The 13,554-nt window shown below is 35.4% G+C and overlaps 1 protein-coding gene across 4 annotated transcripts in view; it reads left to right on the forward strand.

Annotated features, from left to right (window-relative positions):
• The window catches only part of EPHA6 (EPH receptor A6), a 1,019,792-nt gene that overhangs the window by 863,912 nt on the left and 142,326 nt on the right, over window positions 1–13,554 (forward strand). For all 4 annotated transcript variants that reach the window (XM_027554351.1, XM_027554393.1, XM_027554360.1 and 1 more), the window contains one exon: window positions 6,183–6,244. In XM_027554351.1, the coding sequence (XP_027410152.1) occupies window positions 6,183–6,244 (62 nt within the window). The remainder of the gene's footprint in view (window positions 1–6,182; window positions 6,245–13,554) is intronic.

A 13,554-nucleotide genomic window follows, 5' to 3' on the forward strand; every position in this document is an offset into this window, starting at 1 on the left:
TTGAGTGGCAGCTATTGCCAGACTCTGTGTCAATTGTATTTTTTTATCTACTCCTTTGAAAAAGTGTATATGATATGTAATATTATCCTCATTGTATAGATGCAAAAGCCAAAGAACTAAAATAACTTGCCCAAGATCATGAAAGTAGCATAGCTGAAATTGGAATTATGCTTTTTTTCTGTTCAAAACCATATTTTAATAATGCAAAGTCAGTTCACTTCAGTCACTCAGTCCCGTCCAATTCTTTGCCACCCTGTGGACTGCAGCACGCCAGCCTTCCCTTTCCATCACCAACTTCCAGAGCTTGCTCAAACTCATGCCCATCGAGTTGGTGTGCCATCCTGCCATCTCACCCTCTGTTGTCCCCTTAATACAAATAATTTAGAATTAAAGTCCATTGATTTGCCATTCTGTTATTTCAGTAACTCTGCTCTAGGTCTAGAATTATTCTTAGAAAACATCTTTATTTGTGTGTTCCTTTTGACATTCCAGTAAACAAAAAACTTTTTTGAGTACCTTGTTTGTACTGCCCTCTGTGCTAAATGTAGATAATGAACTTACAGACACAAATTAAGCACCAGTCCTGACCTCAGTGGCATTTTAGAGAAGGAAGCAGACACCTATGTAGTTAGGTCATCAACGTCATACCTAGTAAGTGTTATATAATTTCTTGATGAAGTGTAAACAGAAGAGAAAGTAAACAATAAAATCTTCCTAAAACAAAAGTGATTCACAGGAGAATTGACAGTGGAGATGGTATTTAAGTTTCTGGGTTTTTTTTTTAATAAATAAGTATATGACTTTACCAAATAAAGAGAGTAAGACGGCAGTCTTCCAAGGAGAAGAGGAAGGTACAAGGAAAGTCATTCTTAGAGAATTATGAGTCCCCCAGAGAATTTGAAAAATAGGAGGTGACAGAACTAAGGTGGTAAAAGATAACAAAGGAAATAAAAGGTAGAGGAGAGACTGAGAAGGAATGTAGTTGCCAAGCAGTTTGGACTTTAATCCTGAAGAAACAATGCAATATGTAAAACAGTCTTTAGCCCTTTATAGCAATTCTTTACTTATTTCTATCTGCCTTCCCACTATACACTCCATGAGAGCTGAATCTTGTATTGATTGGAGATGTTTCTCCAGAAACCAGAAGAGTACTTGATACATAGTAGGCACTTAAATATGTATATATGCAATATTGCTGTATGTTTAAAATAAATATTATGTAAGCATTAACAGGTACAACCGATTAACGATTATTGTAATAGGTCAAGCAAGAGAAAACAAATGCAGAATGTGAACAGTGATAATAGATTTTGTATAGAGTCAGCACCACTTAATAACTTATGGACTAAGATGGGTTTGATAAAGTAGAGAATCCAATATTACAATAAAGTTTCAAACCTGGGTTATTAGATGCATGGTGGTATCTTAACCAAAACAGGAATAGAGGAGGAAAAGAAAGTTCAAGAGAAATTTTTTAAGTTTGTATTTGAATTCACTGAGAATACATTTCATTTGGGACATGATCTGATAATCATCAGGCAACAGTGTTAAGAAAACAGTCCTCCAATTTTAGTTCTTATCTTGTGAATGAAAATAACTATTTAATATATAATGTTCAAATTTATGTCATCCACATCCTTTGAAAGCCTTCAGTTCAGTTCAGTTCAGTCGCTCAGTTGTGTCCGACTCTTTGCGACCCCATGAATCGCAGCACGCCAGGCCTCCCTGTCATCACCAACTCCCGGAGTTCACTCAAACTCATGTCCATTGAATCGGTGATGCCATCCAGCCTTAGAGGGATAAGAAAACCATTTCATTTGTTATCAAATCTGTTTGAGATTATAATTATAATTCATTATTAGTACAGCAGAAACAGGGAGGTAGAAATAAATAACAGACTCAAAAAGTCCTGAATTACAACTTGGGAGGAAAAAAATACAAGCAGTCTAGTTGTCAATCCGAATTATTATCACAAATTTTGCTATCTATTAGACAAAATGTGGATGCTATATAATGCTAAATAAACTACCATTGATTTAAATCTGTAATAGTTTTAGGGTTGTTGAAATTTGTTAGATTCTTAATAATACTGAGAAATTGTACATGAGAAATTGCCAAGCTGATACAAAACATTACATCCAGCAAAAACTCATTATTTATATGAAAATGTTGAATCTATAATCTCCTTTCAGAGTCTTCTCTGAGGCCAAAAAGGGGGACACTTTCACTCCCAAAATAGTTGCCCCCACATTTCCCTGAAACATTTAAAGAATACCTCTCTTTTGTTTCCTTTAACAATAGTCTTATCATTGTATGGTTTCTTAATACCTCCTGTATAAAAATCATCATATGTATTAAGCTGCAAATTTGAAAAAGATTCATTAGTTCATCATCTATAAAAGTCCTGATTAAAGAAAATTATTGTTCTCTATAACAGAAAAAGATGACATTGGATTTTGTGATTCATTGTGTTCAGAATATAAGTGATTTCTTATAGAATCTTGATTCTAATGCAGTTCAAAATATCTGTAACAATATCTGGGCTATTCATGAAGGAAAACCAAAGAAAGTCACTTTTTGTGTGACTTGTAGAAGTGTTTATGAAGAGCTGTTTAACTGATAAGGCTTCTAAAAAAAAGATCTGGGAATTTTGAGATGACTAACATTCAAGAACCATGGAGCTTGTCCATTCATTTCAGCGCAATGTAAATACTAAGTTAATCCTACAACGTGAGGCACTTAGGGTAACTGATACTGGGAAGACCCAGAGGGATGGAATGGGGAAGGAGGTGGGAGGGGGGTTCAGGATGGGGTACACATGTACACCCATGGCTGATTCATGTCAGTTTATGGCAAAAAAAACCACTACAATTTTGTAAAGTAATTAGCCTCCAATTAAAGTAAATAAATAATTTTTTTTAAAAACTGTAAAAATGGAAATAAGCTGAAATATTTTGAAAATATTTAATATAAAAAAGAATCACATCCAAATATATTTTCTTTTTTTTTTCCAAATATATTTTCTAAGAGCAAAAATGCAACATATAATTTCTACATATTTAACACTAACATTGATTCAGGAAATCAGTCCTGAATATTCATTGGAAGGACTGATGCTGGAGCTGAAACGCCAATACTCTGGCTACCTGTTGTGAAGAACCCTGATGCTGGGAAATATTTTAGGTAGGAGAAGGGGATGACAGAGGATGAGATGGTTGGATGGCATCACCGACTCAATGGACATGAATTTGAGTAAACTCCTGGAGTTGGTGATGGACAGGGAGGCCTGGCGTGCTGCAGTCCATGGGGTCACAAAGAGTCACACAACTAAGTAACTAAACTGAACTGAACTGAACAATAACACAGAAAAAGCACTGTAACCAATAGACTTCTCTCACCTAACCTCATCCTTAAAGAATACCATCCTAACTTTGATAATTTCCCTTATACTTAACAATTTTCTTGATTAGAAAAGGTAATCGTGGACTGTAAACTTGTAATCTTCACAGTGTAACTAATTTCCTATAGAAAACCACTAGGAAGCAAATTGCAGGTTAGAAACCATCAGTATTCTTAAAAAAAAAAAAGCCTTAGTTTAATAACAAATGCTTTCAATTGATGCTACTGAACAAAATACAAAAGATGCAGCACTCAGGTGTGAAACTTTTAATTTATAAGAAACCAGGGGAGTCTTCATTTGATACTTTATTATCTTTAATGAGAAGATGAAACTTGTCACTGATGAATTTTAAGATTGTATAAAGGTATCTCCCAAGGAGTTATAGACAGAACTAATTCCAAAGCACTTTGTATTCACATAGATTAGAATCTTGCTGAAATACTTCAGTGTTAGTCTCTTAGGAATTGTGAAAATGATGCAAAAAATCAGTTTGTTTCTATGACACACCTACTCTGCTTAGCTCTATGGGAGGTGACCTTGAGAAATCCAGCAAATAGAGATGCAAAGCATCTATGGGAAGGTGGAGGGGAAAACAACCTACTACAAAACCAGGAACACTTTTCCTAATGCAGACAATAGATGTGATGGGAATGTGACCCTTAGGAAATGTCATCATGGGAGACTTTCAAGGTCGGGATACAGTATATAAATTCTAGGGAGATGTGAGGTATGATTAGGGAAGCAAACAAGTTGGGAGATAATCCTGGCAGGAGAATACCAAAAAGAAAGGGAGAAGGAAACAGGACTGAACAAGTATAGGTGAGAATGACAGTTGATGAGCCAGTGAATGAAAAGACTGGTTAGGAGCAATGCAGTCCACCACTGGAGAGCATTGACTGACAGGAAGGGACCTACAGTTCTGATCTATAAAACTCACCTGAGAGGTACCTTTGGCATAGAAGTAAGAGCTTAAGCTCTCAGACAGACTGCTTGATACTGCCACTTCCCAGCTGTTGGATTTTGGACAAATAATTTAATTTTCTATGCCTCAATTTCTCTGGGTAATAGGGAATGTCAGTTTTTTAAAATACATTTTTATTTGTTTTAAAATATATTTTTAGAAAATAAATATGTTTCTCTGACAGCAATGGTCAAGATAGATAGAAAAGTGCGACTATGAAAAGAAGAACTTGGGCAGACATTGTAATAACCAAGATTTTCTCTTAACATCCATAATCTATTATCATTCAAACTGGAATACTGAGTTCATAATTTTTATATTTACGTATAAAAAGGACCTCTTATTCTCCCCACCTTGCCAACCAAGTGTTTGCATCCAGCTCCTGTCTTCAAGCTCTCTGGAATCAATGGCCAAATAAAGGATTTCATGACAGATTCTCAGATTTAAAGCCCGAATCTTCTAGATCCCTTCAGTAGTGCTGACAATTCATTTGACCTCAATATTTTCTGATAAGTTTTTTTTTAATATGTATTTGGGTTAAATTAATGACTTTAAGGAACAGTATAGAAATTTGCCAAAATGGGAAACTTCTTTGGATTCTAATTCTATGCATGATAAATGGGGATCTTTATTACTAAATTTAAACTTCAGCACATTTTTCTTTAAAATACAGATTCAAATGTAAAATCTAGCATTTGCAGACATTGTACTAATTTGTTCCAGTCACCCTTTATAACCCTTAAGGCTTTGAGTTCATAAAACGGACATGAATTACAATATGAGGTCTAATATTTCCATCACTGGTACACATAATTTCTTTCCAGATCTTCTTTGCGCTCCTGAGGAAAAACTCTGTGCACAGTGCAGATTGAATTGCTAAAAATCCCGATGAGAAATGAGAAATACAGAAGTAAAAAGCAAATATGTCATACATGTTTATTTCAGATAAATATAATTTTCCCTCCCTAAAACGAATTTATCTTTTAAACCAGGGCAATTGGGCAGAACAAATAGATTCTTTTCTTTGAAAAAGAAAACAGCTATTTATGTTGAATGTTCTATCTAATAGAGGTATATTGGGAACTGTAACAATTGCAAATAGATATGATAAAAAAGAAATAAATGATGTTCAACTTCTGATTTTAGCTTCTGCACTAGACTATGAAATCAGAGTTATTTACTTTTCATGTACCACCATCATAGTTTTGTTGATCTAATCTATGTCCAATAAAGACACGATCAAGAACTATTACAAATCCCACCAACTTTGTAGCATTCATCAATCTACTGGCATTTTTCTACTTAAAAGACCTTAAAAGTAGACTATGATTGATGACTTATACTTTCTTAAAGAGAATTTATGAATTTCTTCTTTCTGCTTTGCTTTTAGGAGTATTTTGGAAAGGCTAAGTCTAATGTAATTCTGCCATAATTACTGCATCACTGGATGAGAAGTTGTACCACAGCTGCCAGAGCAGTTCCAGTAACTGCTTAAACTCTGACTTCAGCTTGTTGATTGTCTTTTAAGGAAAAGCTCAGGACAACATAATCTAAACAAGTGATTGCAGGGCCTTAGAAAAGGAAATGCTTAATTACTTAGTAATTCATATTGTAATTCATGTTCTTTTTATGAACTCAAAGGAAATAATGCTATAAAAATGGAGAACTGTATATGTTTAATATTTATAGAAGCATGTTGGAAAATGAAGTTCCTACTAATAAAATACAAATAATTTAGCTGCCACAGCTGGAAATCTCTAACTGTAGCACATATTTCTGTAATTGCTCTAATCCTTATATATTCTCTTGCTCTTTTGGCAGGCAGACCAGTAATGATTGTGGTGGAATATATGGAGAATGGATCTCTAGACTCCTTTTTGCGGGTGAGGTGTTCTTTTCTGATGGCATTTAAATGAGCTATTTTGAGTTCTAGATTTAAAACATTTATCATAAATTAATTTTTCCGTAATGTTATTCATGGATTCTTCCATGAAGAATAGCAGCAATTTCTCTAGGGTGCATTTCTCTGATACTGTGATACGTTACAGCTACTGAGGTGGGGAAGTATATACACATGATAATTTGATTTCTCCTATAAATTGACTTGCCATATCAAATATACATATTTCAAATGATGTTATAAAGAAAGAGATTAAATGAAACTCAGTTGCTTCACATAGCCTTTCATTTTGCTTTATTATATTTAACTACTTAGCAAAATATTTTATGCCTTATATATAGTGCTGAACCCTTTAAATTGATATATACTTACCAATAGTGACTCAAGTCCATATGGGAAGATGGATTTTATCAGCTTTGTTCATCTTAAGTTAATTTGGCTATTTAGAAAACAAAATGAGAAAGAATTAACCTCTGGCTATTTATTTTAGAACAAAAAAATTTTAAGCACTATTTTTAAAGTGACTTATCCTTGACAGTATGGCATATACAAAACTCATTTGTTTTGTGTCATAGTACAGAATAGCACAGGTAAGAAGACACCATGAAGTTATATTTCAAAATGTATTTATGATATTTTTGGTATTTAAAGAGCCATCATATGCTATAAAAATATTTATTGATAGGGGAAAAATATAAATATAAAAAATAATCACTGGACTAAATACCTTTCACCCCAGCAGAGGTCACATATGTGCATGTCACTGTATTCCTTAATATATATTTATCTACAGAGACATAGCCAATTTTCTTATGTAAAAAAGACTGACTTTTGCTATTTGAATTGTATTATGTGTTTTTCTCCATTTTTTTATGTGAATACATGATCTCAAGCATTCTTTCTTCACTTCATTTTTTGCACAGTGTTATTTGGAGAAATTCTGTGTGTATCTTACCTCTCTCTCTTGATCCCATTTTCATTTATTTTTCTTTATTCCATTCCTTCTTCTTCCAACTGATCTCAATATTAACAGTGATGATATATTTACACTGACTGTACTTGATGTCCAGATTCAATACCAGAAGCTGAATTCAGCAAAATCGTCTAATTATTATAGAGCAATACTCTTCACAAAATGCATACTCTCAAGCAAGTATGCTCTTTAAGGCAAAATGAAACTCATAGGCGTTTAGGGACCTAAACAATTTGTTCTTTTCTGTAGCCATTCTCAGAATATATTTTATAGTTGTATCCATTTCTCCTGTAAATGTGTGAAATTACTTTAGGATAATTTATCAGGACCTCCTATGGTATTTGAAATGCATATATACTTATGCCTTTCCATTATGTGTATCCAGAAATGCATTTTTATCAGATACATATCAAAATGACTTGTTATCTAATGATGCTTGAGATTTTTTATCTACTATATCCTAGAGCTGAGTATAATGGCAAGTAATGTAACAGATACTCATCTAAATTGCTGCTGAAAATTGGATCAAATGACTGCCACAAGCAAATTAGGAGAGAAATGTTAGTTTCAGACGTAAGTTTTGTCCTGCTGAATCATGAATTAATTAAAACATGTTGTAAAGAAAATATACATTATAAAATATTTACTCATAAACATACATGTTTATAAGTGGTAATTTTCATGATTTAAATTTTAAAAACTAATATTTTTCAGCTCTATGCACAATTGGTTAGACACAATACAATCTGGGAAAGAATAAATGTTCAAATAATGTGGCTACTTTCACTGATACTATAAGAACATTAACATATACTGTCTCAGTTCATCTTGGCTCTGCCACTTACTGGTTGTGTGACCCTGTGACTTGAGCAAGTGACTAACTTTTCTGTGCCTCTGTTTACTTATCTATAAAATGGGAATATTACTTGTATCCACTTCATGCAGTTGTTGTAAGGATTGAGTTGATTATTGTAAAGCATATAGAATAATGCCTGACATATTGTAATGGGTAGACCAAGGATTAAAATTCAAGTCTCTGAATCCAAAAGCCATGATTTCATACACATTAAATTCTTTTATCTTAAATTACTTATTACTTCTTCTTATAAGTTCACTACCATCTCCCCATGGGGTCTTGTGTCCCCTCCTCACAAAAATTAGTATTAAAATAAAAATCATATGAATGGGATAAAAAAACATAGGGTCAGTACTCCCTTTTTACTCTTTTTTAAGATTCTTTCTTTATAATCATATCTGTTTTATCTCAGAAGTTCAAAGTGCTTCATAAACTTTATGTCAACAGCAGATACTCAGCTCCCCATGGCAAGCAGAGATAATATATATATATATATATATATATATATATATATCCCACATAGTCTCAAAAGCCAAGTCATTTTTCAAACTACTGCTTTAGAATTTGATAATCACAGCTTCTGCAATCACAGAGAGGAGGAAGTAGCTAAGTGCATGCCGTAGTAGGGGAGCCATCCACGGCTCATTAATAGCATTTCGTGCTTACTGGAGATAAAAAAGATTTCCCTTTGGTCTCCCACACTATTTGAAAATCACTTCAATTCCCTGTTTTATATGAAGGAATGGTAGCAAACCAAGTACAAGATTACAGTCTGGTGGCAGTGGCTGGCTGGTTTTGATACTCCCCTGAATGCATAAACCTACTATTTAGATCCTTGCAGACATTTCTCAAGAAATATATTAGCAGATGATGGTGTGGTTAAGTAAGCATGTTTGTGTGTAAGTGTGTATGTGCATGTAAATGTGGAAAAGGAGAGGTGGGTAGGTATACAAGTATATGTGTGTGTTACCTTTTAAAATAAAATGCATTTTGACTCAGCAAAGTGGAGCATCAGCTTGACTGCCCAGAAGATAAGACCCCACTGGTATGTAAGTTCTCCTAGATTTTCCAAGGAAATGCTCTAGTGTAAATGAAGCACAGCCCTGAAGCTTATTCCTGCACAGTCTAACTATACATATAGATTTCATAAACACTTTTATTGGCGCTGACCTGGCAACTGTTTATCCCTAAATCTTTGGACCTCCTTTTCTTATAGCAATATTAACTAGCAATCCAAATAAAAATAGTTATAAAATACTTTAAAAATTTGAGGCATCATATGTCAAGCACAAAAAAATTACTCCTTTATTTAATAGCATTTTTTATAAAATAAAATAATCTGATTATGTTTTAAAACAATTGCTCTGGTTGTTGCACAGAGAAGAGACTATAGTGAGGTACAGATGGATACAGGGAAATCAGGAGGCTTTTGCAATAATCCAGGTAAGGAGATGATGGAGGCTTAGATTAGGATAGTTGCAGTTGAGTTGATGGAAAATGGTAGACTCTGTGATACATTTTGAACATTGAGTCAATCAATAGCATTCACTAGGGGGTAGGATCAGGTGTTAAAGCAGAAGAGAATATTCAATGATGATGGCATCCGCAATATAAGGTTAAGAATAGGCACTAACTTCTTTCTGTAGCTATTATGACTTTATTGTAATGAATATCTTATAGACCTAAAACTCTAAGAAAATGTCTGTCACATAGTAATATGTCCATAATTTTATCTATTATTATTATAATATATTTCAGAAGATGTCCTTAGTTTTGAGGTTTTTAAAAAATATTTATTAATTTATTTGCTGCATTTGGTCTTCGTTGATGTATCTGGGCTTTCTCTACTTGTGGAGAGCAGGAGCTATTCTTTATTGCAGTACATGGACTTTTCATTGCATTAGCTTCTCCTGTTGCAGAGTATGGGCTCTAGGATGCACAGGCTTCAGGAGTTGTGGCTCACAGGCTCTAAAGCATGGGCTCTGTAGTTGTGGCACACAGGCTTAGTTGTCTCACAGCATGTGGAATCTTCCTGGACCAGGGATGGAACACCCATATCCCCTACATTGGCAGGTGGATTGATTCTTAACCACTGGATCACCAGGAAAGCGCACTGAGTATTTTAAAGTTGTTTTTCCTGTTACTTCTTAGTCTACTTTTTCTAGTGGCTAAAAATATTCTTAATGTTCACCATTTTTTAAAATCTGGGTATACCTCACAAATATGAGTGTTTAAATAATACATAAAAGTGCATATCAGCATTCCAAAAGCAATTATTAGACATTTGAAGATTTTCCTTGAACAAATGCAAAGCAAATATTAATTTAAAAAATTAAAGGGATCTTTTAAATATTTATGTACTCAAATTATAAATCTAGTAAAGATAGCATTTTACCTTATGCTAGTTATATATTAATAATGAGAGCTGTGTTTTATTAGCACACTCTTTCTTGTAAATTGTGTTTTGTGGAGTTATATTTGTGCTGGGGTGTAAGAGCATAATTAATCCACATCACATTCATTTTATATTCAACAGTAGAAAAAGAGTGAATTACACTTATCCACCAATATCTCTCTTTAAACCCTAAAAGTTACAGTTGAATTACATACCTTTAATTACATTTTTTCAGAAGAAAATATGTGAAACTTCAGGTCAATGAGTTATTATTACGCCTGTGCCAGTTTAATGCCAAAGACTATTCTAAAAATATGTGACAGTAAGCATCCAAATATATGAAAGCATAGTATACTTGGAACAAAGCATATCAGTGACTGAACTTTTTATTCTTAAATTAGGAGTTCAGATCAGATCAGATCAGATCAGTCGCTCTGTCGTGTCCGACTCTTTGCGACCCCATGAATCGCAGCACGCCAGGCATCCCTGTCCATCACCAACTCCCAGAGTTCACTCAGACTCACGTCCATCAAGTCAGTGATGCCATCCAGCCATCTCATCGTCTGTCGTCCCCTTCTCCTCTTGCCCTCAATCCCCCCCAGCATCAGGGTCTTTTCCAATGAGTCAACTCTTCGCATGAAGTGGCCAGTACTGGAGTTTCAGCTTCAGCATCATTCCTTCCAAAGAAATCCCAGGGCTGATCTCCTTCAGAATGGACTGGTTGGATCTCCTTGCAGTCCAAGGGACTCTCAAGAGTCTTCTCCAACACCACAGTTCAAAAGCATCAATTCTTCGGTGCTCAGCCTTCTTCACAGTCCAACTCTCACATCCATACATGACCACAGGAAAAACCATAGCCTTGACTAGACAAACCTTTATTGGCAAAGTAATGTTTCTGCTTTTGAATATGCTATCTAGGTTGGTCATAACTTTCCTTCCAAGGAGTAAGTGTCTTTCAATTTCGTGGCTGCAGTCACCATCTGTAGTGATTTTGGAGCCCAGAAAATAAAGTCTGACACTGTTTCCACTGTTTCCCCATCTATTTCCCATGAAGTGATGGGACCGGATGCCATGATCTTCGTTTTCTGAACGTTGAGCTTTAAGCCAACTTTTTCACTCTCCTCTTTCACTTTCATCAAGAGGCTTTTTAGTTCCTCTTCACTTTCTGCCATAAGGGTGGTGTCATCTACATATCTGAGGTGATTGATATTTCTCCCGGCAATCTTGATTCCAGCTTGTGTTTCTTCCAGTCCAGCATTTCTCATGATGTACTCTGCATATAAGTTAAATAACAGGGTGACAATATACAGCCTTGATGTACTCCTTTTCCTATTTGGAACCAGTCTGTTGTTCCATGTCCAGTTCTAACTGTTGTGTCCTGACCTGCATACAGATTTCTCAAGAGGCAGATCAGGTGGTCTGGTACTCCCATCTCTTTCAGAATTTTCCACAGTTTATTGTGATCCACACAGTCAAAGGCTTTGGCATAGCCAAGAAAGCAGAAATAGATGCTTTTCTGGAACTCTCTTGCTTTTTCCATGATCCAGCAGATGTTGGCAATTTGATCTCTGGTTCCTCTGCCTTTTCTAAAACCAGCTTGAACATCTGGAAGTTCACGGTTCAAGTATTGCTGAAGCCTGGCTTGGAGAATTTTGAGCATTACTTTACTAGCGTGTGAGATGAGTGCAATTGCGCGGTAGTTTGAGCATTCTTTGTCATTGCCTTTATTTGGAATTGGAATGAAAACTGACCTTTTCCAGTCCTGTGCCCACTGCTGAGTTTTCCAAATTTGCTAGCATATTGAGTGCAGCACTTTCACAGCATCATCTTTCAGGATTTGGAATAGCTCAACTGGAATTCCATCACCTCCACTAGCTTTGTTCGTAGCGATGCTTTCTAAGGCCCACTTGACTTCACATTCCAGGATGTCTGGCTCTAGGTCAGTGATCACACCATCGTGATTATCTGGGTTGTGAAGATCTTTTTTGTACAGTTCTTCTGTGTATTCTTGAAACCTCTTCTTAATATCTTCTGCTTCTGTTAGGTCCATACCATTTCTGTCCTTTTTCGAGCCCATCTTTGCATGAAATGTTCCTTTGGTATCTCTGATTTTCTTGAAGAGATCCCTAATCCTTCCCCATTCTGTTGTTTTCCTCTATTTCTTTGCATTGATCGCTGAAAAAGGCTTTCTTATCTCGTCTTGCTATTCTTTGGAACTCTGCATTCAGATGTTTATATCTTTCCTTTTCTCCTTTGCTTTTCGCTTCTCTTCTTTTCACAGCTATTTGTAAGGCCTCCCCAGACAGCCATTTTGCTTTTTTGCATTTCTTTTCCATGGGGATGGTCTTGATCCCTGTCTCCTGTACAATGTCATGAACCTCATTCCATAGTTCATCAGGCACTCTATCTATCAGATCTAGGCCCTTAAATCTATTTCTCACTTCCACTGTATAAGCATAAGGGATTTGATTTAGGTCATACCTGAATGGTCTAGTGGTTTTCCCTATTTTCTTCAATTTAAGTCTGAATTTGGCAATAAGGAGTTCATGGTCGGAGCCACAGTCAGCTCCTGGTCTTGTTTTTGCTGACTGTATAGAGCTTCTCCATCTTTGGCTGCAAAGAATATAATCAATCTGATTTCGATGTTGACCATCTGGTGATGTCCATGTGTAGAGTCTTCTCTTGTGTTGTTGGAAAAGGGTGTTTGTTATGACCAGTGCATTTTCTTGGCAAAACTCTATTAGTCTTTGCCTTGCTTCATTCCGTATTCCAAGGCCAAATTTGCCTGTTACTCCAGGTGTTAATCTTGACTTCCTACTTTTGCATTCCAGTCCCCTATAATGAAAAGGACATCTTTTTTGGGTGTTAGTTCTAAAAGGTCTTGTAGGTCTTCATAGAACTGTTCAACTTCAGCTTCTTCAGCGTTACTGGTTGGGGCATAGACTTGGATTACTGTGATATTGAATGGTTTGCCTTGGAAACGAACAGAGATCATTCTGTTGTTTTTGAGATTGCATCCAAGTACTGCATTTCAGAGTTAGCGCATCAATATACAATAGCCTGAATTGA

The sequence above is a fragment of the Bos indicus x Bos taurus genome, chromosome 1 (genome assembly GCF_003369695.1).
Source record: "Bos indicus x Bos taurus breed Angus x Brahman F1 hybrid chromosome 1, Bos_hybrid_MaternalHap_v2.0, whole genome shotgun sequence".
Classification (NCBI taxonomy): domain Eukaryota; kingdom Metazoa; phylum Chordata; class Mammalia; order Artiodactyla; family Bovidae; genus Bos; species Bos indicus x Bos taurus.